Here is a 26,684-nt window from a genome sequence, read left to right as displayed (position 1 = left end):
AATTTTAACTTGATAACATACGTCATATAAATTCGGAAATGAGCTCAATTGTATGTTCACTCTATATTACTGCATCGAAAAATTTTGACAGAGGTTCACCTTTATTTTGTTGTATCATAAGTAGGATCAAATTCTTTACTATAAACCTCCTGAAAATGCCGAATCCAATTGCACTTCCATCACTGACTTTGTCGCCACCAGTGTGCATGCCTAGCCACTCGAAATTTTTTCCAAAGATTGGGGAGCCTGAGGACCATTCTGTGAAATTTGTTTTATACCTGAATATTCTACCCTCTAAACAGATGGGATCTTCAGTAATGGGACATAGCTCACTCGTTTTTCCCCCACCACCAGGGTGACCAATAATGTAGATGTCTCCCATCCCCGAGGGAGGTCCATATGTACTCAGAAGAGCAGGAGGTAGTATCTGAGCCTCATGCTCCTGCAGATCCAGCTCCAGTAAAACAAAATCCATGCCAATTTGCCAATTATCATCAAACCAGCCAACAACAACTTCTGGTTTTACGTTTAAAGGGAGGAAGTATGTTCCACCCTTCATGTCGTCAAAGGTAAACATGATGGAGACCTCCTGCAGTAAGTTTCCTTCGTTAATAATACGCTTAATGACATGTGCATTTGTTAGGATATAACGATCAAACAACAAGAAGCCTGTACCTACTGGGAGGCCGTTAACACAAATGCAACAAACGGAAGCACCAAGCAGAAACCAACGTTCTTCAATGACAGAGACTGTATATTTGCTTTCACGTTTCATTTCCATCCTCTCGTTGAACAAAGACTCTAATAATGAGTATGTGGAACCGTTAAATTCAGTCACCCTGCATATTTTTCCATGAGATACATAATAAAGGACGCCAGCAGAGATCAATTCTCTGTTTATGAACTGGCAAATTTCCTTAAAGATCAGGGAGCCCAAAGGCCCATTAAAGAAATGTGGTATATACCTCAATTCTCGATTCATCAACTGGGGATAATTGGAATATGTAGCGAGACTCTTTGTTTCTTCTAAAATGGAACTACTCGACATTTCTGTTGAAAGATCCATCTGTAAATAACAATGGAAAAGATAAGAAACAACTATATGGTTACGTATGACTGCCAAACTAATTATCAAGAATAAATAGTCTTACAGATGAAAATTCGACATAATGCACACAGAAACATTGGTTCTGTGTCGGCCAGTCTAGTTCTTCCACACCGAAAACCCACCCCACCATGTCTTTATGGACCTTGCTTTGTGCACTGGGGCACAGTTATGCTGGAATAGAAAAGGTTTTCCCCAAACTGTTTTTATACACCTGTGGTAATGGGTCTGAATGAAACACAATGATTAAAAGGTGAGTCCCGATATTTTTGTCCATATAGTGTATGTTTTCTCAGTAGGGAAAGCCAACCAAAGCATGCTCCTTTAGCGTGTGCTTTACCGGCTTTCATATTCAGCCACTGGATGGTGCATGAATAAAGACATTCCACTGACGCATGCATTTCATTCTGTTATTTTCATTAATTCATCATTTTATAAATTTCAAATAATTCAGGAATACACTGAAAATAAAGCCAAAGGAGAGATTGGAGTCACTTTGTTATTATGTGGGCTGAGCTGGTAGAGCACATGCTAAAGTGGCACCAACCAAAGTATATTAACGAAAGTTAAAGACTCTCCCCCCTGCTGAAATTCTGATTCTGGAGGTTATTACATTAATATCTCTAGCAAGAAAAAGCCTAAGCTATATTAAGAAAAGGAAAATTACAATGCAAATAGACCAATATTTAAAAACATCCAGACATATTTCACAATGGTGTATTTAGTGAGATAGGGATATAGGTAAAATTCAGATTGTCCCTAAATAACTCGTCTTGAATAATAAGACAAACATCAAAGTGAAGATGAAAACATCTCATGAATTAAGTGAAGAGCAGATTTTCCTTAGACAAACTTAGACATAGCACTTTTTATGGTCGGTGGATGTAAAAGTCTTAGAACAAAATTAACCGACAAACTTTGATTTCTCCTCTGATGAAATGAGGTCTAAAAGTCTGTTGGAGGGGGTGAAATTATTAACTTCTGGCATATTGCCTAACTGCAGTGGAATATTAGTAATAAGATTGTAACTTTTTATAGATATGAAGTTTCTCAGTTAAGACAGATAATGAAAAGCAAATAGTTGGTCTGAATACAGGCTAGAAACCTGAATACTGAACATAGATCATTCTAGAATCCCTGTGATTACCAAGAATACAACACAAATAAAATTAGTACAAACACTGGTATCCTTATAAATACAAGTACATAAATATAACCACATTTGAATTTTTAAATACAATATTACGTACCTTTTGACACATTTTGTTAAATGAGTTTCAATGACACGTAGATATATAGTCCAGTCAATGACGCATAGTCCAGGAAGTTTGACCAGTTTGGCAGGTGAGTCAAGAAGTTTCTAATTCATTACTTTTTGTACTGGAAGTATGTCTTAGTCAGGAGCAATGATGTAAAGTCACATGCTCCATCAATAGCTATTGAATGCAGCCTCTCCCGGTGTTACAATGCGTTTGCGTTCCGACAAGGCAAAATGCATTTTAATAAAGTACACCTAAACTAACAAACATCATAGCCTGACCTATAGCTTACCATAAACATGCTTAGGACACTTACGTTAGCTGAGGGGCAAAATTATTAATACGAAGCCCAATTTATAAAAATTAGACTGAATATCTCATGAAATGTATTGAATGGTGCACTGAAAGTGAATAGCATTTAGCCATCGTAAAGTTGGAATATCGTAACACAATGTGCTGACCATCGTAACCCGGGGAGTGTCTGTATTCAAATATAGGTGGCACTTTTCCTAGAGACTATATAGCTTCAGTTTCTTTTAAAAAAAATGTATGGCCTAAAAATAGCAGTAAAGGGAAAGAGAGCAGGAGAGAGAGACACAGAAATGCCATTTAGTAAACAGAAAAAGAAAAGTCAGAAAGTGGCTGCACTCACCCGCACCTACACTATATTGCCAAAAGTATTGGGACACCCCTCCAAATCAATGAATTCAGGTGTTCCAATCACTTCCATAGCCACAGGTGTATAAAACAAAGCACCTAGGCATGCAGACTGCTTCTATAAACATTTGTGAAAGAATGCGACTAAGTCTTTTGCAAATGTCTGTAGAAGCAGTCTGCATGCCTAGGTGCTTGATTTTATACAAGTAGACTGCTTCTACAATCATTTGCGAATGAATGGGTTGGTCTCAGGAGCTCAGTGAATTCAAGTGTGGTTCCATGATAGGATGCCATCTGTGCAATAAGTCTATTCGTGAAATTTCCTCGCTACTAAATATTCCATGGTCAACTGTTAGTGGTATTATAACAAAGTGAAAGCAATTAAGAACAACAGCAACTCAGCCACAAAGTAGTAGGCCATGTAAAATCACAGAGCGGGGACAACAAATGCTGAGGCGCACAGTGTGCAGAAGTCGCCAACTGTCCACAAAATCAGTAGCTATAGAACTGCACACTTCGTGCGGCCTTCAGATTAGCTCAAGAACTTCACGGAATGGGTTTCCATGGCTGAGCAGCTGCATCCAAGCCTCACATCACCAAGCGCAATGCAAAGCGTTGGATGCCATAGTGTAAAACACGCCGCCACTGGACTCTAGAACAGTGGACATGTTCTCTGGAGTGACGAATCACTTTTCTCTGTCTGGTAATCTAATAGACGGCTGGATTTGGCGGTTGCCAGGAGAATGGTACTTGCCTGATTGCATTGTGCGAATTGTAAAGTTTGGTGGAGGGGGGATTATGGTGTGGGGTTGTTTGTCAGGGGTTGGGCTTGGCCCCTTTTTTCCAGTGAAAGGAACTCTTAATGTAGCAGCATTCAAAGCCATTTTGGACAATTTCATGCTCCTAACTTTGTGGGAACAGTTTGGGGATGGCCCCTTCCTGGTCCAACATAACTGCACATCAGTGCACAAAGGTCCATAAAGACATGGATGAGCAAGTCTGGTATGGAGGAACTTGACTGGCCTGCACAGAGCCCTGACCTCAACCTGACAGAACACTTTTAGGATGAATTAGATCGGAGACAGTGAGCCAGGCCTTCTTATCCAACATCAGTGCCTGACCTCACAAATGGTTTCCTGGAAGGATGGTCAAAAATTCCCAAGCCTTCCCAGAATAATTGAAGCTGTTATAGCTGCACAGGGTGGGCCAACCCCATATTAAAGCCTGTGTATTAAGAATGTCATTAACATTCATGTGTGTGTAAAGGCAGGTGCCCCAATACTTTTGTCAGTATAGAGTATGTGCAATTAAATATCAAAATTTAGTATTAATAAATTTAAGATTAAAAATTGGTAACTTTACATATATTTTTAGTGCGTGTGTGAGTGAAGTTTCTGGTCATTTTGTGTTGTGCTCAGTCACCAGAATTCAAAATTACCCGCCAAAATGGACTATTCCACATATGTATAGATGTGTACATCACATTTGCGCATAAGACACTGGATAGATACGTGTCCAGTCGTAGAGCCTGAATCATCCAGCATAACTAAAATATGGAACCCACATGACCATAACAAAGGCTTCAGTACAGCTCAACACAGCTGCTTTGTCAGAATGGGGTGAGTATGCAACACCAACCAATACCATCTTAGACGTACAAATTTGATGTGTTGATTCAGAGGGTTTTCACCCCCAAGGCGCTCCATAGGCCTCCAACCTCTGGGGCCACGCCCACCTCACCAGCCATCCCTATGGAGTTCATCTCTGCATTCTCCAAAGGGGTATTTCTCGCTAGCCTTGGAACTCCTGGCCCTGAGAAGGCCGCTCTGCCTGTGCCAAGCCTCTCTGCTGGCCTCTGAGCTCCTGGCTGCTCCGCTAGCAGCTCACTCCGCAAACACTCCCCAGGCCCCTGACTCTGCGCACGCTCCCTGGGCTGCTGAGTCCCTATGCATTTCTAGAATAGGTACGAATCCTGACTCGGGTTCCCCTGTGACCTGGCCGGACCCTGGCATCCTGACATCCAGAGCCCTTCAGTTGTGCCATCTCCCAGACTGTAGTCGTGCCTTATTGGCTGCTCCACAACAGGCATCCCAATACCCCAGCCTCTTTGCCTGGACCCAGCTCCATGATCTTCTTAAACAGCCCATCATTGGTGCAGTGGTATGATTCCCACTTGTGGAGCAAGAGAACCTGGGTTTGAAATCCAGGCAATCACATTCACACTCAATTATTGCAGGCAGTGGTGGCCTAATGGTTAGGAAAGGGCACTGGTAGTTGAAAGATTGCTGGTCTGAATCCCTGATCAGAAAGGCACCACTGAGGTATTCTCAGCAAGGTACCACACCCTAGCACACAGCAAGAACTGTGCTTAAGTGAAGTCTGGGTCCATTTAATTGGAATGGTTGAAATAGTAGTTTACAAACCCTGTTGAAGCTTATAATGTCCTTCCTGACATGGAATTTGTGGTCACCCTACTAATTTCCCAGTTCGGTCATTGGTGAAATCTGTTCACGTGTGTAGTGCCATGAATTATACCTTTTGTGTTCATTCTCATCAATGTGTGGATTGTCACTCTTCTCTGGGTTTCTGTCATGACTCAAAATAAATAAAAGAAGTGATGGTTCTTCACAATAGATTATCTATCAATACCATTGAAACATTTTACATCTAGGCTTCAAGTAACCCATTAGTGCTTTTTACATTCATATGTGAAAGAAAGGTTAGTCATAATTTGTAGCTATTACATTGCCTAGCCAACCACGTTTGAAAATAACTAGCGTAGGTAACAATAAGCTGACATTATTCTTAAAGTTAGCATGATTATCTTGTCGGATATCTTAGTAATGTGTGATATGGGCAATATATCCAACTTGTTTTCATACCTCACACATTAAAATATAGTGTTTGCGGACTGTTTGTTGAATTCTAGGGATAATTGCAGGATGATACATGGCAAGTGGTGTCCTGTGGAAGCAAATCTGTCTCATCACAATTTGATATTTATACACCATTGAAATTCCACATTGAAGTTATCTGCTGTAGCTCTGGAAAAAATCAAGAGACCACTATTTTTTTTTATTGTATTTGTAAATCCTGGTTTAATCCTGGTTCTGCTGGCAGAAGGCTACACTGAGCAGCAGGTTGTTTCCAAGTTCCAAATTTCTAAGACAGCAGTATACAAGAACAAGGTGAAACAGGAGAGACTGGGAATGACCAAAAACCAGCCTGGTAGAGGGCAAAAGTGACTTTCTAATGCCAGAGACGACCATCATCTTATCCAACAGATTCACATGAATCACCATGTGGTATCTGCTCACCATGTGGTATCGTAGATGTTAGACACTTGAACGTTTTAGCTTTGAAAGCATAGTTTCATCATGACAGCATGTCCGTCAGCAGTCATCTTTGCAGCTCTGTCGCAGGATTAAATGTTATTACATTACCAACAAGCTTTCATCTGAATATCATGTTAAATATATTTGCCAAATTGAACCGTCACAATAAACATTTACGCAGCATAGCATAAATTTCCATTTTTATATATGCAGAAACATTATAGTCCGTAGTCATTACAAATATGTTGTCAGTGCCCTTACACAGATTAATTTATGGGCACCTTGTGTTTAAAAAGTAAGTAAGCAAAGTGGCATTATTACTATTCAGATAATAAAAAAAGCCAAGGAAAGGCAAAAAAAATATGAGATAAACATCAAGGCAAATCAGTCCATTCATGGCTGAATGGACTAATTTGCCTTCACATTGAGTGCAATAATGTAGAATACCAAAAAAGAAAATAGAAATGAATCCAAAATTAGTCAAAACAGCAATTTCATGTGTCCAATGTACCTGCATATACCAGGACAGACGCAAAATATTTTGACCACAGTACAGTGTCAGGTGCTTCTTTCTGCTAAACCTCGGTAGTAAAAGGCCAGCAGTAATAAACAACCTGTTTAAAAAATAACAAGCAAACAAATGACTTTTAAAACACATTACCTTTCCTAACTCAGATCCACTGACGATTATTAATATGACAACCCACCCTATGTATAATAAAATGATAATGAAATTTGATTCCATTTGATAATGAAAAGCCATTAATAAAACACCTGTTTTCATTATTGATATGCTAAGTCACTTTAATTTTTGATGAAAATTACTCTTTAACTGACTTTATACTTATGGGAGTATAAACCAAATATTTTACCTATTGGACATGTCCTTTTGGGTCGCGGGGGGAGGTAAGCTGTGTGGAAAATGGATGGATGGATGGATGGATGGATGGACATACCTCCTGGGATATTTTAAGCCATGTGGATGGAACAATATCAGCTGTTATCCTGCGGGAAGTTAATGACGGCATAGCAGCCGTGCAAATTCCGAAACAGAATACGACGCAAAGAAAATGTGTAACTTACTGGATATGCTATAGAGAGAATAACGGCTGTTCTTCTACGCATGGATGGCAAAGCTAAAAAAAAAAAACTAAAAAAAAACAATGTATGGGGTGATAAGGTGTAAAGACTCACAAATTAGTATGAATGAAGCACTACGGGGAAGATGTCTGTTTGTTTATGTTGGTTTGTATTACAAATCTCTGCGACCCTGAATAGGATGAGTGGTTTCAGAACATAGACTGATGGATGAATGGATGTTTATATAGTAAACACCAATCAACCTAGAGTAACAAAATTGCATAAAATAGCACTCAGGGTTCTCATAAACACAATAAAAGGCCATCCTTTCTGCATCCCTTGTTGCATCTATGACTGAGACAACCTCACAGCACTGCAAATGACAAAGAGCTAATACACTGTTAATTTTGTCTTTCCACCCTAGTTCTGGATTTTTTTTTTGGAATTTTGACCAAGTCGCTTTAGTATTTCTAAGAGATGGTTTCTACCTGAGTGAACCAATCACTTCAGGTGATGCAGGTAACTTTCAAAAGGAAAAGCACTGCACTCATAAAGCCCACCACACACATACATTACAGGCCAGGTGACCCATGACGTGCACATTGTATGCAAGAAGCTCATCACCATACCGCTTTCTTCCCTCATCCACAAAGTGTACCAACAGCTCCCCGGTATACAAGATTGCCAACTTTGTTCAGCTGGCTGGTGTGAGATTTTAACTTCGAGACAAGTTTGCATACATGTTCACACACATTTACATGTATGTAACAATTTTATTACATGATAAATAGTCTGTAGGGTTTGCAAACTACCACAACACCTTTGATGTAGCTAATTTTAGGTTTATAATGGAATAATATAGATTTGCTGTAAGATTTCTTGTGCATGAGCATGAGAGCCTGAAAGCGTGAGCTGGAAACCCTGTGTATGACAATTATACCCCTTTGTCAGTAGTGGAAATACTACAATGTACAGTGCTAAACTGAGTAGCACGAAATATTCATGGAGCGTTTGAGGGAGAGTGGCTTTCCACCTCTCAATGTCCTCCAGGCAACGTGGCTTCCTGGCAAAGGGATCTGCCATGAATTGTCTCAGATCAATAGACTGCACACTGATTTCTCTTATTTGGCTGGATGATAATCGGATCCCAAGCCTACCCTGTAACCAGAAAAGAATCGTCTTGCGCATTACACAAAGAGAGCATTGGTACATAAATCTGTAAGAAGCTGCTTTATCATGTCCACTGACATTAGAAAAAGGAAATAGCCCTGCTATTTTTAGAAAACACAAAACACACCAAACTATGCTTGCCAACAAGTATACTGCAGTCCAAGTACACTAAAGCACATTTACATTCATAAAATACTTTTTAAAGTGCACTTAAAAAATACATACTCAAAGAAAATACATTTTATTACACTTTCAGTCATTGTAGCTCATTATTAATATATTTTAGTATACAGTACTATTTTTTCACGTGGGTAACGTTGCATTGGTAAAAGAACCTTGTAAATAGTCAGTAAGGCTTGCAAACTACCCAACAGCTCTTGATGTAACTAAGGGTAGGTTTATAATGGAATAATATGGATTTGCTGTAAGATTTCTTGTGTAAACCTGGGAGTCTGAAAGCCTGACTGTCACGCCAGATGCGTGAGAGTTAGCAATTCTGATTTTATTTTCTACGAATTTTATGTTTCTTAAGGTGGGTTTATGAACGTTTGCCATTTTATGTTGTGGATGTCTTTTAAAGTTTGGTGTCGTAAGCGTTATTTTAACACTTTCCCATGACGTTCTGTTTAGGTTATTGATGATGTCCAACGTTTTGGGAATGTTGCAGGGAGGCAAGTTATAAAACGTTACCTTAATGGGAGTTAACGTTTGCGAATGTTATGGGAACGCTGCCTGTTAACCGGAACATTAACCACACTTTCATAATTTCTTTATTATGCATTAATAGAATATTCAGTGCAGCCTCATAATGCATTCCTAGAAGATTCATAAGCAGCATGTAAGAAGATCTTAATACGTTGTTCTCAACCTTTTTTGCTCCGCAACTCACTTTTCACCAAGCTGGCTCAGTCGCAAATCTATGTCAAGTATAAGTGTAAATTAACGCTATCGTCCAGCATGCAGGGCACTCTGCAATTTGCGCCAATCAATGCCATTCGTATAAATCTAATTGGATGTGCCAGTGAATTTTAAATGAAGCATCTATGGTTTATCTTCTTTGATCAGTTGAGTGCTCCCTAGTTTTGGCTATGCATTTGCAGACCCAAGACCCATTTATATAGGTTAATTCGAGGATTGGGGCAAGGAAATCTGATTGTGGATCAGAATATAAGCTTGCTTCCATTTCCAGCTCTGCCTGGCGACCCTTTCAGAACTTGGCGAGACCCAAATTATGGGTCGCAACCCATGGGTTGAGAATCACTGCCTTAACATTCTAACACAGTTTAACAGCTTTATTATTATACTTTAATAACAAACATTATACGAGTATGCGTTATAGGAAGCATTATAATTGTATAATGTTTATTATCAATGTATTTTAAATTGCTACTGAACTTCAAATGGTTGCCATTCTTTATTTCCCTCTGTAGGTCAGGAGGCACGTCTAATAAACAGAAGGAATCTATATAATCTCCTTTCTCTCTCGGATGAGATTCTGTAGAACAACCAGGCTTGTATCCTTGCCGGTTAGTGCATGTAATTGAATAAAAACTATCCGGAAATTTGGCTAAACAAATGTGATAAAAAAATAAGCGGCAGGCAGCGTAATGAAGCCTTATTTTGCCCGCCCGGTGGGCGGTCCGACGGGCGTTTGACGTCACGTGAAAACTGACGTAATAGTTACGTCAAAAAGAACCATAGGCGTATACAATCTGGTGTGAGCGGAAACGCAATTCATTTTCAATTCGCACTTGTGGAAGAGTAACGTAGCAAAAATGTGCTCCTGGTGTTTCCCCTGCTTCTGGTTCAGTGGGTCATCAGACGATGAGGAGGATCTGATTGTTGAGGAGGATGAAGTGCACGATGTGGAAACGATCGAGGCACAGCCGGTGTCCATTTGGATGCCAGATTAAAGATGTAAGACAGTGTTTCTCAAGCCGGTGTTCGGGGACCCCCAGACAGCTTGTATTATTTCAGATCGCGTTAATGCCTCGTTTATAGATTTCTCATTCGATACACTTATGAGTGTCTTTTAATGTGCTTATATATTAATGTGTGAATTCCAGTGTCAACAACAATTACCACGGTAAAATATTATACGGGTTGTGAATAAAGCGCGAACGCAACTCAGTGAACCAGCAAACACATCTATCGTCTGTAATTCATATGTAGCTTTGCTAGTATGCACCAACAAAAACTAAAAGATGTATTTATAGTTGCTGAAATCACATTTCATTTTGGTTTCCTAATTTTTAGGTTATTGTGCAGTCCCCCCACAGCAAACTCAGCAGACCCAGACTCCCAAACTGCAAACAAGAACGAAGGCAGCATGATTAAATACCAGGCTCCTTGTGATCAGCCTTCACGAGGAATCCATACGACAAACTAAATTGTGTTGGGCGCAGATACTCTCACCATTAAGAGAGCGAGGAAACGTGGAGATGTCCCATTGCAAACTGCATGTTGCACGCAACGCGACACATTGCCCACGAGAAGCGCCAGCATAAGGCAAAGATCCTGCACACAAACAGGTAAGGGCTCACTAGACAATCGGGTATACAGCACAGCCATTTACAATGACAAGAGTCAAGGGCTAGTTACATTCGCGCGGACCATACTGGGAGATGTTAATTACCTTGGCTAGCGAAAGGGGCTCGCCGACGCGCCTGAACTGATAACTGATTCGCAGAAGATGGGGAGGGGGGTTAATAGTGGCAAGAAAGGGATTAGCAGTCAGTCAAAATGAGTGAATGATTTCCTTCTTCATAGTGATTATCAATAAAACCATTTAAAAACTTTTACGATGAAATTCTTGCTGATGTTGTATTGGGCGCCAAATGTCAAGCGCTCATTTTCGTGCTCAAAATACATTCTGTGCGACAAAAATCATTCATTAACGAAATCAAGTAATGCCTTGCTCCATTTTATACACAGAAAGACAAACTCCAGTTAAATTTTGTCTAAGAAGGCATAGAGACTTTTTTTCATGCAGAAATATCAAAAGAAATGTTTCTTTTTGTGCACAGAATTAAAATCAGCACCATAGTCATTCCGTACACAAAATGCATTTTAGCAACTAAATAAATTCATTTTGTGTAGATAATGCTTTTTCTGAATGAAAGAAAGTAATGTTGTGAACGAAATTCATTTCGTGAATAAGATATTTTGTATTTGTATTTCGATAGGATCCTGTAGAGGGCACTGTCTGTGCTAAATCGAAGGCTCTGTCTTGCAAAATATCTTCCGCTTGTGACGTATCGCTCAGCTATATGCCGATGATGCAGCTTCAAGTCACCCCGGAAGTTTGAAGTTAACCTTTACTGCCTCAGCAGGAGTTCACATCAATAAAATACGTTTACAAATGTTTGTTAGAAACTGCTTTCATTAATTGTTATTAAGAAATCGTTCACATTTAACATGATAGTACAACCGAAGTTTTATTAGGTTGTTAATGTACAGTTGGCTCGACAGCGATGTTTTATCGATTATAACCGCATATTCGATAAGAATTGTCTGTGACGTTTCATTGCATTATATTGTAGATTTATCAAGATGATAATTACGAAAATCAAGCTAATTCAGCAAACATGTTGCTATAGAGCTAAATACAGAGAAAAAAATAACATATAATCGCCATTTGAGTTAATTATGTGGATTTGTCAAGGTATAATCATACCGGTTAAGAAAACGCCACTATTGATCTGAATATACATTTCTAATTAAATATCTTTTAAAATATCATGAATGTATTTTATGTAGGCCTATAAGTAGTAATCAATAAAGCGTGTCACTGTCCAGCCAAAATGCGGTTGTAATCGATAAAACGTATGAAGCCAAAGATACATTAACAAAGTAATAAAACGTCGGTATAGCGCTAAATGCGAGTTCTTAATAGGTCCGTAAAGGTTTTCAGCATTTCATTTCACTAAGTGGTCATAATTCTGTAGCACTTATATTTATTTCTTTTATGAAGTCCACAAATTTCCTGTATTGAAAACGGTGAAATTACCCAGATATAACATGATTTTTCTTTTGTAAAATGGCAGCAGGACATGTCGAGCAAGTCAACACCTTGGTTTGACCAAGAAGTCACGGGTCTACTAGGAATTATGTGACCACACCTCAAATGAGTGGTATTACTAACATAGAGTACAAAACATCAATGAGCGAATCTATGTATATCACGTGTCATCACAAAAGTATATATCACACCAAAACTGTCATAAATAAAATACCTGTTGTCATTACGCACTTTTTGCATAAGGGATTTTCACACTTTGTGTATCCTTTTGTGATATATGCTTTATTCACAAGGTCAAGAATTTCTGGTAAACGATGGTGCCCCATTTGCTATATATTGTAGCGAATAAATGTGAGTTATCTCACAGATACAGTATGCAAATGAGATCTGTTCCTGTCAAAACTGAAGTAAAATATTTAGGTGTAAAGATAGTAAAAAATGAAAAAGGGAAGAAAAAAATATTAAAGAAAAAGTAGAAAAATGAGAAGAACTTTAAATCACTGGCTTATGAAAGATCTCACAATTTTTGGAAGGAAACTATTAACCAAAGCTGACGGAGTATCAAAGTATCTATAATATATCCTTGCTATTCCTTACACATTACTCCTCAAAATATTTAAAGAATAAATTCTATAATAATACATTTTATTTTGAGGAATATAACTCACTATGTTAGAAAATCACAACTGACAAATGAAATAATATGGGAGGAATAAGAATATTGGACTTTGAGACAATGGTTGGTACATTTAAAGTGAAATGGATAAAAGCTTTTATTTCACAGCCTGAGGCCCTGTGGTTCCACATTTCCATCCATCCATCCATTTTCCAAACCGTTTATCCTTCTGGGTCACGGAGAGTCTGGAGCCTATCCCGGAAGCAATGGGCATGAGGCAGGGAACAACCCAGCATGCACCACCATGCCACCCCTATGTACTATTACAATATATATATTTTAATATGTTTTGCATTATATTTTTAATGTACTAGAGCAGACACTTGACAAAAATATATACAGTGTTAGATACTTTTATTTGTTCTTAATTTTTTTTTTTAAGTTTTGATTCTCTATTTAATTTGCTTTCAAATGGCCATGCGATTTATTGATTCATTAGCTATAACTTTTGGTTTGTGACAGGTAGGTTCGGCGTCTAAGATCAAATCTAAGATTTGATGAAAAAACATCATTATTTTTGCCCTAATTGAAAACATAATTGCAATTCTTGAATCATGTGACACTAAGTCCCTGCAGTCTGGATAGTTTTCAATCCCACATTGCTGTCATGCCAAAGGAATCGATGATGGTTGCTCTGTGCCCTTTTTCTTTATTGTATCGCCACACCAGCACTTTTAAGTTTGCATTGATGACCTGTGAATGAAGATGACATTTAGTATTCATGTAAGTAAAATTTGGTGTAATACACTGTATTTACATAAAATTGAAGATGAGTCTATTCATGGTTATGCTGGACAATATATCGTGATACTCCAGAATGTTTATTAATGAACTACAAATAACTGTTTACATGTAAACAGTTCATACTTGATTATTGATGACATTAATGCATATTATAATACTGGCAAAACATCTCACTCTATAGTTCCATCTCAGGACCAATCCTTGCAATGTCCCAGAAATACAGTTTATTTGGTCCCACTTTAGAAAGCAGAACATGAACATCCTTTACTGCCCAAGTATCCTGCTGATTTGTGAACAGTATTAGACAATGATGATTTTACAATTTACTGTATAATGTTAGTTTTAAATTTAAAATTGATCAATATCAAATAGAGCTGGGCGGTATGACCAAAAAATTATATGACGGTATTTTTCAAAGGTATATCGGTTTCATGGTATACGACGGTATTTGATTTAAAGCATGACTGGGCGTTTACCACATTTTACAGGACACATTTTTGTTTTGCATCGTTCCCACATTAACTACTATTTTATTATTGGCCATTGCGCCTATAATGATAACAATCGGCTAACGTGTTTGTTGGCTAACTGCCTATAGATAAACGGCTAATGTTATGGTGTGCGCCGGCCAAGTTAACATTTTGATAAGTGTTTAATAGTTCAGTGTTGCTGGAACGCGCAATTTCTCATAAAAACCGGGACGTCGGTCTTTAAGATGCTTCGCCAGGTTTGACGTGCTACTTGACTTCGTCGCCACAACTTTGTAGCACTATTTGCATAGAGGTGTATCGACATCCTTAGCCTTAACATGCTCGTCTGCAAAATACTTCCAAACAGCACTATAGCGTTTTTTTTTTCTTTTACTAAAGCAACTTGCTAAGTGCCTTCAACTGCAGCATACACCATATTCGGCCAACTCGATCGGTACGTGTTTGTTAACCAGCGCGAATGCAGCGGTTATGGAGAGGAGGGGAGGGGCTGTGCGAGTGTGTGAGTGCGTGCATGTGCGCCTGCGCTGTAGCGGTGCTGTGTGAAGTGTGGCGAATGAGGCAAAAACCGCACTGGTGAAATAATGGTGAAATAATAACTGGTGAATAATGGAGTAGCTAATCAGATACTAATTTACAAAATGATCTGCAAGAACTCTATGTGATTTTCTTTTTCATATTTCTGTAATTATATCGAGCTTCTTTTGGAGAGACAAGACACTACGCTTCCTTTTTGAAGCCATACATTTTGCACAGTTTTACGCGCTGATGTAAGTTCATCTCTGCCCACATCCTCGTCCTCTAGCTCGCTCTCCATTCGACATTCGCTCCGCCTCCACGTGCAGACTCCGCCCACAGTCTCGTCCTATAGCTCGCTGTCCATTCGACGTTCGCTCCGCCTTCATGTGCAGACTCCGCCCATAACTCTCTGTATGTGACATTCGTCACTTCCGTCTTCCGAAATGAAAAGCCGAACCACAAGACGTCTCGTGAGCTCTGCTCACTTATTAATTATTGTTGTTGGTTTACTTTTCTTTGATGAATATTACTGTGAAAGTTTTGTTTGGTTTATTGGATTTCTGATTTTCGCTATTTGGTTTCGAACTTTCGCCCGGTTTTTGGGTTAACGTCTTCTTGTGTCCCTCTGTGTATGTATGTGTGTCAGGCTCCTGGCATTTTTGTTTCGCGAGCTTATGTTGTATGCTGTTGTTTGGATAGAGAGTAAGGTGTGGAATTTGTCGTTGTGTTTTTGTTTCTTTGCACTTGGGTAAGTTAGCTTTGAATTGCGTTCGGAAGCTGGGTTTTGTTTATTGTTTTCGCTGTAGCCGCTCCTGAGTCCTTTTGTACCGGGTTTATTTGTTCTGTGTCCGTGGCGTGTCAATAAAAATAGGAAAATATTTATTGTGTTCCCTTGTCCATCGCACCCTGTCTTTCTTTACTCCACGTCCCCTTTGTCTTTCACGTTGTTACGCCCCAACCCGAGACTGGGGTTCCTAACAACAGTTGCAGGTTATGTAAATTTAATTTGCGCATGCCTAGAGCATACGGTGGGGACCGTGTATTGGAGGTACGGATATGCGAGGTTTGACTGTATCAACAAATTTTTATTTTGTGATATTTTGCGTTCTATCTATTTCTTACAGCTGCTATTTATTTGAATAAATATTGACTGGAAAAGTAGGCAACCTCAGATAATTACTAACTACAAATATTAATATTAAGTAGTTATCTGTTTAATATATAAATATATATATTTATATATTAATCACCTTTTTCAGTGGTTGAGTTAAATGCATTGTACTTTGCAAAAGCTGGTGATGGTGAGGCTTGTGCTGTTGCTTCCTGAGGTGGCAGTGGTGCTTGATCGGCTGGTTGTGCTTGGCAGGTCTCTGATGAGGGTGAGGCTTGAGCTAGTGGTGCCAGTGTGGGTGGTGCTGCTGCTTTGGCAGTACCTACAAAGTATATTACAGAGGGACTGGAAGTTCATGTGGATATGAATGTTGATGCTGGGACAGCTGGTTTTTGGGCTGAAATGTCCTTTATAATTTGAGAAGTAATGCGACGATCGCCTTTAATCCTTAATTTTAAATGGTCAGTGTTCACCTTTTTGTGAACAGTGCCATTTTCTCCTTGTATGTCAGCACCTTTCCCGTCCAGTCCCAAAATCATATAAGGGCCCAGAAAATTTGGCTCCAGTTTGCCTTTGTTCAATTCTTTTGTTCTCTCTCCACACCTGGTTCCCAATTTTGCAATGGGTGTGCCCAGCTTGAGTCTCTGCTGGGACTGCTCCTGTTATTTCTTGACATTTTCGTTCATGATTTCCCTCGCATGGCTGCAGGCTTTGCTGACCCTGTCGGTCGGAGCTCTGGCAAGCTTGCGATATTCCACCCAGTGTCCTAAAGCAAAGGTTCACCGGCTCCGACAAGACTGGACCCAAATCACCCGATCACTGCATCAAAGGGACACCTCACCCCCACTGGGTGGCCAGAACCCTGCAGTCAAATTCTGGCTAGCTCAAGACACAGATGCATCCTACACTCGCTAACTCACACTAACACATGATGTATCGGGAATCATAAATCTTTATTAATCCCGAAGGAAATTGCTTACTACCCCAAACTAACATTAGAGACATATACACCCATATTTGGTCTTGTTTGAGTGGTCACAGTATGACGAGTATAATACTCTCAACCTTAACGCAGTATGTTCTCACATAAGAGAAACATAGAAAGTAAGACTAAACCCACCAAAGTGGAGGATCTTATAACCTAGTAGAACAAAGGAATTCGATTGGCTGAGAGTCTGAGTATTGATAAGATCAGCAGTTCCCCAGGACACACACACAAGATCAAACAGTCCCTAAAATAATCACAATATTTGGTCAGTAAATTTAGCCTTCAAAGACATCCCGTCACTTGATTTGGAATACTTAAGGAAGGGGAGACACTCTGTAATCAGAGCTATCACATAGTGCTAAGTGATTCTACATCTGTAATCAGATATTTTCTGCAGTTATTCTGTGTACACAGCTGAGTTATGGAATTGTATTGTTTTTGATTGGATGTGTGTGACAGGAATCGTGGCCACATGTTAGAATTACATTAATGTTATATTTGGTTAAATTGATGTCTTTTATTAATTGTGAATAAACTGTTTTGATTACTTCTTGGCTGGCTGACTTTGCTAACCTCTGCATGTTTCCCGTAGACAGGGTTTATTTCTAACACTCTCTTGCAGCCTATGACTCGACTCCGTTTCTCTGAGACCCGATTTGAGCCCAAGTTGAGTTACGGTGAATACCAGCTCAGCCTCTTAGGCGCACACGCTGAGTTACAGCAAAAGACCGGCTCCTCCTCTGAGGCGTGCATACTAGGTTGGGGTGAAAAAATCAATATTTCCAATACTGCAGAAAAGTTGTCACTGCAGAAAAGTTGTTATTAAACGTGCAAAAAGAGCTCATTATTCCAATAGGGTGGAAAGGTTACTACTTAAGCAGTATAGTAAGCCTACAAAATTTTATTCATATTGGTTAATTTTTAAAGGTTCCGCATCGCGGCTAAAGTTTGCACATTTCTAATAAAATTCTCTGTACACTGCAACCTGTATGCTCTTTGTGTATGATTCAACTTTGTCTCAAACTTTTGTATTATTAACACATGAACATTGAACAATGAACATGATGATCAGTGAATACTGAACAACAGTAAGCAACTAAACATTACGACTACAGTACTTGCAATGTACCTAATTGCTTGTTGTCCTGCGCCCTCTCTGATTAGTTAATTACTTAATGTTTCACTTCTGCTTCTTCATTACCCAGTTCAGTTTTTGTGGTTTCTGCCTGTATTCAGTGCCAGTGCATTGGAATTCCTTTGACTTCATGTTGGGGGACGGGCTCTGACTGTTGTCTGTGTGTACATGCCAAGCAACAATTTGGATTATTCGGCTTACTTGGAGGCCTTGGAGGGGGTGCTGGAAGCCACCCCTTCTGGAAACTACTTTATTTTGCTGGGGGACTTTAATTCTCACATGGGTAATGAGAGTGAAACCTGGAAGGGTATGATTGGGAGGAATGGCCTGCCTGATCGAAATCTGAGCAGTGATCAGTTATTGGACTACTGTGCATATCAAAGTTTGTCCATAGCAAAAAAATAGTGTTTGAACATAAAAGTGTTCATAAGTGCACCTGGCACCAGGCACCAGGTACCAGGTGAGGTAATGCAGAAGGACTTTCGGTCAGCCTCAAAAAGGTTCTGGTCAAACTGTTAGATGACTCAGGAGGGGGAAGCAGGGCTTCACTAATGCTATTTACAGCAAGGATGGAAAACTACCTCAACTGGGGATATAGTCAGGTGGTGGAAGGAATATATCGAGGATCTCTTAAATCCCACTTATACGCCTTCCTCGGAGGAAGTAGAGCTGGAAGACTCAGACTTGGCCATCTCTGTGGCTGAGGTCACTGACGCAGTCAAACAACTCCTCAGCAGTAGGGCTCAAGGGTTGGATGAGATAGGCCCTGAGTTTTTGAATGCTCTTGATGACACAACTCTTCAACATTGTGTGGTTGTCGGGGACTTCAGGGGCAGACACAGGAGGGGTTCGAGAGATTATATCTCTTGGCTGGCCTGGGAATGCCTTAGTCTTCCACTGGTGAAGCTGGAGGAGGTAGCTGGTGAGAGGGAGGTTTGAGCATCCCTGCTTAGACTGCGCCTCTATGACCCAACACCGGATAAGCAGCAGAGGGATGATGGATGGATGAAAAAACGTTTCATGGCTAAGAGAAGTGAAGTCCACCAGGGGAATTCTGAACGTACAATAAAGATATCTGCTATAGTAATTCCTTCAAACCAGGTAGTATCTACAGAGTTAGAAAGTTACAATCCATTTATGAAACTCTCTGTTCCAGACATTCATTCATTACATCCATCTCACACTGTAGAAATTGTGAATCTTATAAGTGTTTTAGGACTACTAAAGCAAGATCATAGTAACCCAGACCTGCTTGTCCAATTCATGCTTTCATTCATTCATTATATATATTAATATTACACATTGTTGAAGTATTTATATGATTTCTAATGTTAATGTAATAAAGCCATACAGCGTATTGGATGTTAATTTTTTTCATTGGTTTTATTAAAACAAACATCAAGAAACAGTTACCAGAAAGACAGTTACCAAAACAATTGTGGTGGTCCTGAAACAGGTGCATATGTCATTAAGGACGTTACTATGGACATGTATCGAAGTTACTATTGACATTGTCATTCATTCAGTAATTCTGGTTAGGGGTTTCTGCTTTCCCTCAGTCAACTTCCATATCCTCAATGAGATAATCTTGTAAGATTGTCAGTTTATTGGTATCTATTTGCCCCATACTACAAAGAAGGGTAAGCAGATTTTGGAATCCACTACACGTCTTCGCATTTGTGATGACGGTTGATAAAACACACTGAACATCTTGCTCCCCTAACATACGCCAGATAAATTCAGCAATGAGCCCAATTGTATGTTCACCCTTCATTGCTTCAAAGATAAATTTTAACAGAGGTTCATCATCTGTTAAAATCTGTTCCTGCATCTGTTTCTTCATCTGCTGGATCAAATTCCCGAGCAAATTCTCTAATATGAACCTCATGAAAATGCCAAACCCAATCGCACTTCCGTTACCTAATTCATTGCCACCAGTGTGCATGCCTAGCAAATGTAAATTATCCCCAATGATTGGGGAGCCCGAAGACCCATGAGTCATAGTTGTATAATAACGCAATGATGTACCCTGAAGGTTTGCTTCAATGATGGAAATTTCAGCAATCTTTTTTCCCCCACCACCAGGGTGCCCGATAATGGCGATCCGTCCCATCTCTGAGGGAGGTCCATATGTACTTAGAAGAGCAGGAGGTAGTATCTGAGCCTCTTGGTCTCGCAGATCCAGCTCCAGTAAAGCAAAATCCCTCTCCCATTGCCAATTTTCTGCATTACACACATAAGCAACAACCTTTCGTTTTACGTTTAAAGTGAGGGAGTATGTTCCACCCTTCATAAATTTCACAAAAACCTTCCGTGTTAAAACTCCATTGTTAATGCTACCGTTAATGACGTGTGCATTTGTTAGGATATAACGATCAAACAGCAAGAAGCCTGTAGCTGTCGAGTGGTCCTTAACATAAATGCAACAAACTGCAGCACAGTGTGGAAAGCTTTGCCAGTTCTTAGACGTAGAATGCCAAAGGTCTTCAGTGACAGAGACTGCAGTGCGCGATGCTCTGTTTGTGAACAGGCAAGTTTTCTCAACGATTATGTAGCCCAAAGACCTATTAAAGGAACATGGTATATACCTCAATTCTCGAGTCATCAACTGGAGATCATTGGGATATATAACGAGGCACTTTCTTTCTTCAAAAATGGAACTTGTATCAACACCCCCCCCATCAGGATGACAAATAATGTGGATCCCTCCCATCTTGGAGGGTGGTCCATTTTTCCTTAAAATAGCAGAAGGTAGAATCTTAGCACATTGTCTGCCTAGATCCAGCTGCAGTAAGCCAAAATCCATCTCGCATTTCCAATTACCCATATAACACACGTAAGCAACAAACTTAATGTCTTCGAAGGTAAATATGACAGTAAACTCCTGCTGTAAAATTTCTTGAACAGTAATATCCTTAATAACATGTACATTTCTTAACCTATAACACTCAAACAGCAAGAATTCTGTATCTTTCGAAAGATCCTGAACATAAACGTCATATGCTGGCATCCTCTTGTCAGTGAAGTCCATTACTTTGATCTTCTTTTTCCTTTTCTTCATCAGCTGGACTTGATTTTGAAACTGTAAATTACAATGGAAATGATGACTATATGGTTACCTATACCTAACATACTTGTTAATAATGTATGACTACCAAACTTAAGGATTTTTCCATAATTTGCAAATTTGCTGTATATAATTTTGCTGTATATGTTTACATAAAATAATTCATAGATTTATAATTCTTTTAAAATACTTATTTTAAGATATTTATCTGGTATTAAGTTTACCATATGTATCTGATAGGATTTATTTTTCATATAATATTCTAATTTAGCAAGTAGTAAGTTTTAATATACATTCCACAGACCACGATTTGTATTAACCAGTTTATTTTTTGCGGCATGTTCATAATTCATCAACATACACTATATGGACAAAGTACTGGGTCACCTGGCCATCATACCTACAGGAACTTTTATGACATCCTATTATAAACCCCTAGGCATCAATATGGAGTTGGTCCCCTCTTTGCTGCTATAATAGCTGCCATTCTTCTGGGAAGGCTTTCCTCTACATTTTGCAATGTGTCTGTGGGAATTTTTGCCCATTCATCCAAAAGAGCATTTGTGAGGTCAGACACTGATGTCGGACATCGAGGCCTGGCTCACAATCTCCATTCTAGTTCACACCAAAGGTTTTTAGGTTGGTCGGTCGGGTTGAGGTCAGGGATTCCACACCAAACTCACCCAACCATGTCTTTACAGACCGTGCTTTGTGAACTGCGGCACAATTCCCAAACTGTTCTCACAAAGTTGGAAGAAATATAATTGACTAAAATGTCAGGGTATGCTGAAGCATTAAGAGTTCCCTTCACTGGAACTAAGGACCCTAGCCCAATCCATAAAAAAAACCCCATACCATTGTCCCTCCTCCAACAAACTTTAAAGTTGGCACAATGGAGTCAGGCAGGTAATGTTCTCTTGGAATCCATCAAACCCAGACTCATCCATCATTCTACCAGACAGAGAACCATGAATTGTCACTTAACAGAACCTGTTTACACTGCTCCAGAGTCCAGTGGCAGCATGCACCACTCTATCCGACGCTTGGCATTGAGCTTGGTGATAGACATGCATGTGGCTGCTCGGCTATGGAAGGCCATTGCATGAAGCTTCCAGGCACTGTTTTTGTTCTGAGGTTAATGCAAGAGGAAGTATGGAACTCTCCTGTTGAGTTAATAGAGCACTGGCAACTTTTATGCACTAGGCACCTCAGCACTTGGCAACCCCGTTCTGTTACTTCACGTGGTCAGCTACTTTGTGGCAGAGATTCTGTTGTTCCAAAATGCTTCCACTTTGCAATAATACCAATTACAGTTGACTGTGAAATATCTAACAGGAAGAAATTTCATCCTACGAGGGGCGTTCAATAATTTATCTACCTGAGTATGAAAGAAAAGAGTTTCAAAAAAACTATAGTTTTATTTTTCAATATGGTCCATTGATAACTCCAGATACTTCATCCACTTTTCCTCCAATGACCTGAACCCCTCTGAAAAAGAATCTTCTGTTTGACCTTCAAACCAGGACGTCACAGCTGCCTTGATGTCTTCATTACTTGAAAATCGTTGTCAACAGAGCGATTTCTTCAAAATTAGGAATGGGAAATAATCTGAGGGAGTCAGGTCAGGACTGTAGGGTGGATAGTTCAGCTATTGGAACCCACGTTTTTGGATGGTAGCCTGTGATTGATGTGACATGTGATCCGGCGCATTGTCATGAAGAAGCTGCACATCTGCTGTGAGTTTTCTTTGTCTTTTTGCCTTGATTGAGTCCCAAAAAGTGATCATTGTGTTCCCATAACTCTCCCCAGTTATGGTTGTCTTATGTGGCATGATATTATTAAATTATGCCCCTCTCCAAGTGCAAAAGTCCTTCAATATCCCAGAAGACAGCTGCCATGACTTTGCCTGCAGATGTTTCTGCCTTGAACCTTTTTTGGGTGGGAGATGACTTGTGCTTCCACTTCATTGACTCCATTTTGGATTCAGGGTCTCTGTGATAGACCCAAGTCTCATCTCCAGTCACCAAACGATGAAAACAATTCACTTGGTCTTCAAGGGACATCTCCAAGTTCTCCTGACAGCACTGGAGCCTTGTGGCCTTCAGACATGGCATCTTCATTCTTGGAGCCCATCTTGAAATGACCTTTGACATGCTCAACGTTTCATGAATTATTTTCCAAACTGTACCTGCTGAGATGCCCATTCCATCAGCTATTTGGGGAACCTTAAGTCATCTGTCTAACAAAATTAAATCCTCAACTTTCATGCACATTTCTGTGGAAGATGTTTCCACTGGCCGTCCAGTGTGAGGGTCATCTTCAATGGACTCTTGTAGGATCACACATGCACATATCACAAAGCTTAAATTCCAGGTGGCCTGAGACAAGACCTAGCCTGGTACGAGAAGGCACACATCGGCCTAGGCCTCAAAGGGGGGTTCGTGACCCCATACACACAGATATCAAGGGAGGCCAGCACTCTAACTTTATTGCTCAAAGTTTTAAAGACCTACAGATAGCAGAGTGGATCCCAAGGACAGGGCCCCCTCGACTTGGCCCACAACCCCATCACCCGACATCCTGCCTTGCATACCACTCTCCCAACACCCCACAGAAAGTTTCCTTTAAGTTTGGTTTTTGTATACCCTGTATAGTATGTTGCTTATGTCTCAATATGCAAGTCATGTTTATGTGTGTGTCCTTAGACAGTCTTAGTTTTGTTTGCCACCCTTATAACCATGTTCACAGAGTATCAATTATTTTACCCCTCACACTTAAACACTTGTATAAATTTGAATAAATAAATAGGTATAGCTACAACTGAATATATGTTATACCAGAATAATCTTGGAAATTGAATAGTCTAACCAGGGATCTTAGTGTGCCCTAACTTTCAAAGATTATTTTTCTTTGTCTGACAAACCTTCCCCCCCCCCCTTTTTTGCTTTGCCACATTCCTCGGCAACCCTTATCTGATCTTTGTATTCAACCATGCCTATCCAAGGGTAAGATGTGCTGATGAGAAGAGAATATGTCATATAATGTCTGTATAAAGGGTATACATCTGTTGAGGTGTAACCTATACTGTATACCATATATACCACATACTGGTGTAAGTAATAGAACATAACATAATGACATAATATAAGTAATCATTAATTAATCATCACAGATGTGTATTTGGTGTGAACCGCTAGGCTGGTATGGCATGTTTGGTATCAAACCGACGGAAAATCACTCCAGTTTCCAAATCTGGTCAGTGGTCACCACAAAAGTGGATATATCAAAAGTTACACCAGCCTAATGAAAATCATCATTACAAGAGAAATCAGTCTGGTCATAAATCCCAAAAGGACTGATATAGACCCCCTTCTGAAAGCCCGCCAAATGGATGGTCAGCCATTGGTCCAGGACTCGAATTCCTGGTCACTCCTATTCACGAACTTTACACTATAAAACCTGGCACCTCAGAACAAAGCCAGGGGAGGAGAGGAGAAGAGAAACAGAGAAAGGTGTAGAACATCAGCCCAGGAGAAGAGAAGCCCACAAGAAGCCCTCCTGAAGCCTATCAGTGAAGACCCAGCTGGACAAAGAACTGCAACTCAGCCCAAGCTTCACCAGGAGAGAGAATCAGAGGGCTCCACTCCAACAACCGCTGCAAACACCGCGCCTTCCTGAATGCCATCATCCGCAACCAACTGCCAAGACCCCCCCCTTTTCCTGCAGCCAAGTAAACCAACTTCCTTTCCTTTCTAACAACCTAAACTGTCCTATTCACCTGCTATATTACTTTAGGGTCGTATTTCCACAAACTGCTTGCTTTGCAGAACAGTTTTTCCCTTTTTAGGTTACTCATTTTAAATCTGGTCATTGCATTTTCATGATTACATCGTTTGTGTCTATTCCGTTATTTCATGTTTATTGTTTGTTAGGTGTAATGTCTGTCTTATGTTAGTTGTAGGAATAAATGCATGTCTTTTACACAACTTCAGCCTCCATCATTGAGTGCTCACAATAGTCCCTGCCTCTGTGCGATCTGGCTACTACGCTCTGAAACCTCAAACTCACCTGAAATATTGCGAGACTCTCTCTTATCCGCCGTGAGGGGAGCTTCGCTACCGATCGTTTACATTACCTGGTGTACATACACGAGCCTACTAACCCAGGTTATTAAGCGATACTGGTTATTAATGAATCCCATTTAAGTCTCACATTAACAGACTCATGGGGATTTGCAATTGAGTTTGGAGGAGCCGACCATTCGGCATAACAATTGGTTAATAATCAGCATTAAATAATAATTAAAGTTAATTAATTTCAAAACATATTGGTGGAGATATTAAAATTTACCTGAGCTAATAATTCCTACACTCTCTACCCCACTGAAACTGCTTGCGCCAAAATTTTACTTGGTAGGATGATGGGGCAGACTCACCATAAACTGCAATCATGAGTTCATAGATCTCCTTTGGCTTTTTCCCTTCTTTTGTGAGAAACTTTATCACTGATCATTGCTCCAAATCTAGTGTTTTCTTACTTAATTCGTATGAGGACTCTTTGGACATCCTGTCTCTTGGAATGTTAGACTGCCACTGAGCCACAACTGTGCATGAATAACCTTAAGACATGTCACAACATGCCCAGACTTGTTTCAACATGCTTGCTCCTTTCTTTCATACCCAGGTAGATAAATTATTGAACGCCCCTCGTATGAGAGTACCATGCTTGAAGTCACTGAGCTCTTTAGAGCGACCCATACTTTTACAATTGTTTGTATACCTGACAGCTTGGCAAGATGCTTGATTTTTTACACCTGTGGCAATGGGTCTGAATGATACATCTGAATTCGATGAACAAGAGGTTTGTCCCAATATTTTTGTCCATATAGCGTATGTTTTCTCAGCAGGAAAGGCAAACCAAAGAGTGCTCCATTAGCGTGTGCTTTACCGGCTTTCATGCTTAAATGTGGTCCAATGACGAATGTATTTTATTGTGTTACGTTTTCAGTCATTTTATTCTTTAATTAAGGGATAAACTGAAAATAAAGCCAAAGCAGAGGCTGAAGCCATGTTGTTATTATGTCAGCTGAGCTGGTAGAGCACATGCTAAAGTGGCACCAACCAAAACATACTAACAGATGTCAATTAAAGACTTACCTTTCTGAGGAAATTCTGATTGTAGACCATTGTGTTGTTATTTGTGACAAGAAAAAGCCTAAGCTATATTCAAGCTATATCTTCACAGATGGAATACTACCGCTTTTAACAGTCCAAAATGGCATAGGCGGGACGCCAACGCCCTCACTCATATGCCGCGATACCGTGTATTC

At 39.8% G+C, this 26,684-nt stretch overlaps 2 protein-coding genes and 1 long non-coding RNA gene across 8 annotated transcripts in view; 1 reads left to right on the top strand and 2 right to left on the bottom strand.

Annotated features, from left to right (window-relative positions):
- Positions 1 to 26,624, bottom strand: LOC125705806 (uncharacterized). 2 transcript variants are annotated; one of them, XM_048972071.1, is made up of 2 exons: positions 26,512 to 26,624; positions 1 to 1,066 (listed from the first exon to the last, which is right to left on the bottom strand). In XM_048972071.1, exons 1-2 carry the CDS (start codon positions 26,539 to 26,541, stop codon positions 62 to 64), a joined length of 1,035 nt encoding a protein of 344 aa, XP_048828028.1. In that variant the 5' UTR covers positions 26,542 to 26,624; the 3' UTR covers positions 1 to 61. The 2 variants fall into 2 exon arrangements, with proteins under 2 accessions (XP_048828028.1, XP_048828033.1); XM_048972076.1 differs by lacking the exon at positions 26,512 to 26,624 and adding an exon at positions 2,356 to 2,504.
- Positions 8,093 to 11,981, top strand: LOC125705839 (uncharacterized). 3 transcript variants are annotated; one of them, XR_007381704.1, is made up of 5 exons: positions 8,093 to 8,107; positions 9,394 to 9,444; positions 10,037 to 10,523; positions 10,863 to 11,137; positions 11,792 to 11,981. It is a non-coding gene; the product is annotated as an uncharacterized LOC125705839 (long non-coding RNA). The 3 variants fall into 3 exon arrangements; XR_007381703.1 differs by lacking the exon at positions 8,093 to 8,107 and adding an exon at positions 8,129 to 8,143; XR_007381702.1 differs by lacking the exons at positions 8,093 to 8,107; positions 9,394 to 9,444 and adding an exon at positions 9,656 to 9,670.
- LOC125705427 (uncharacterized) overlaps positions 19,492 to 26,684 on the bottom strand; it is a 41,885-nt gene continuing 34,692 nt past the window's right edge. For 2 of the 3 annotated variants that reach the window (XM_048971925.1, XM_048971924.1), the window contains exon 3: positions 19,492 to 21,370. In XM_048971925.1, the coding sequence (XP_048827882.1) occupies positions 19,844 to 21,370 (1,527 nt within the window). In that variant the 3' untranslated portion in view covers positions 19,492 to 19,843. Of the gene's footprint in view, positions 21,371 to 24,721; positions 25,040 to 26,684 lie in introns of those variants that run through there. The other variant, XM_048971926.1, reaches the window with a different exon arrangement.

This window comes from Brienomyrus brachyistius, chromosome 1, assembly GCF_023856365.1.
Source record: "Brienomyrus brachyistius isolate T26 chromosome 1, BBRACH_0.4, whole genome shotgun sequence".
Classification (NCBI taxonomy): Eukaryota; Metazoa; Chordata; class Actinopteri; order Osteoglossiformes; family Mormyridae; genus Brienomyrus; species Brienomyrus brachyistius.
The sequence above is the reverse complement of the archived record's forward strand: the minus strand, read 5'-3'. Positions and strand labels throughout refer to the sequence as shown.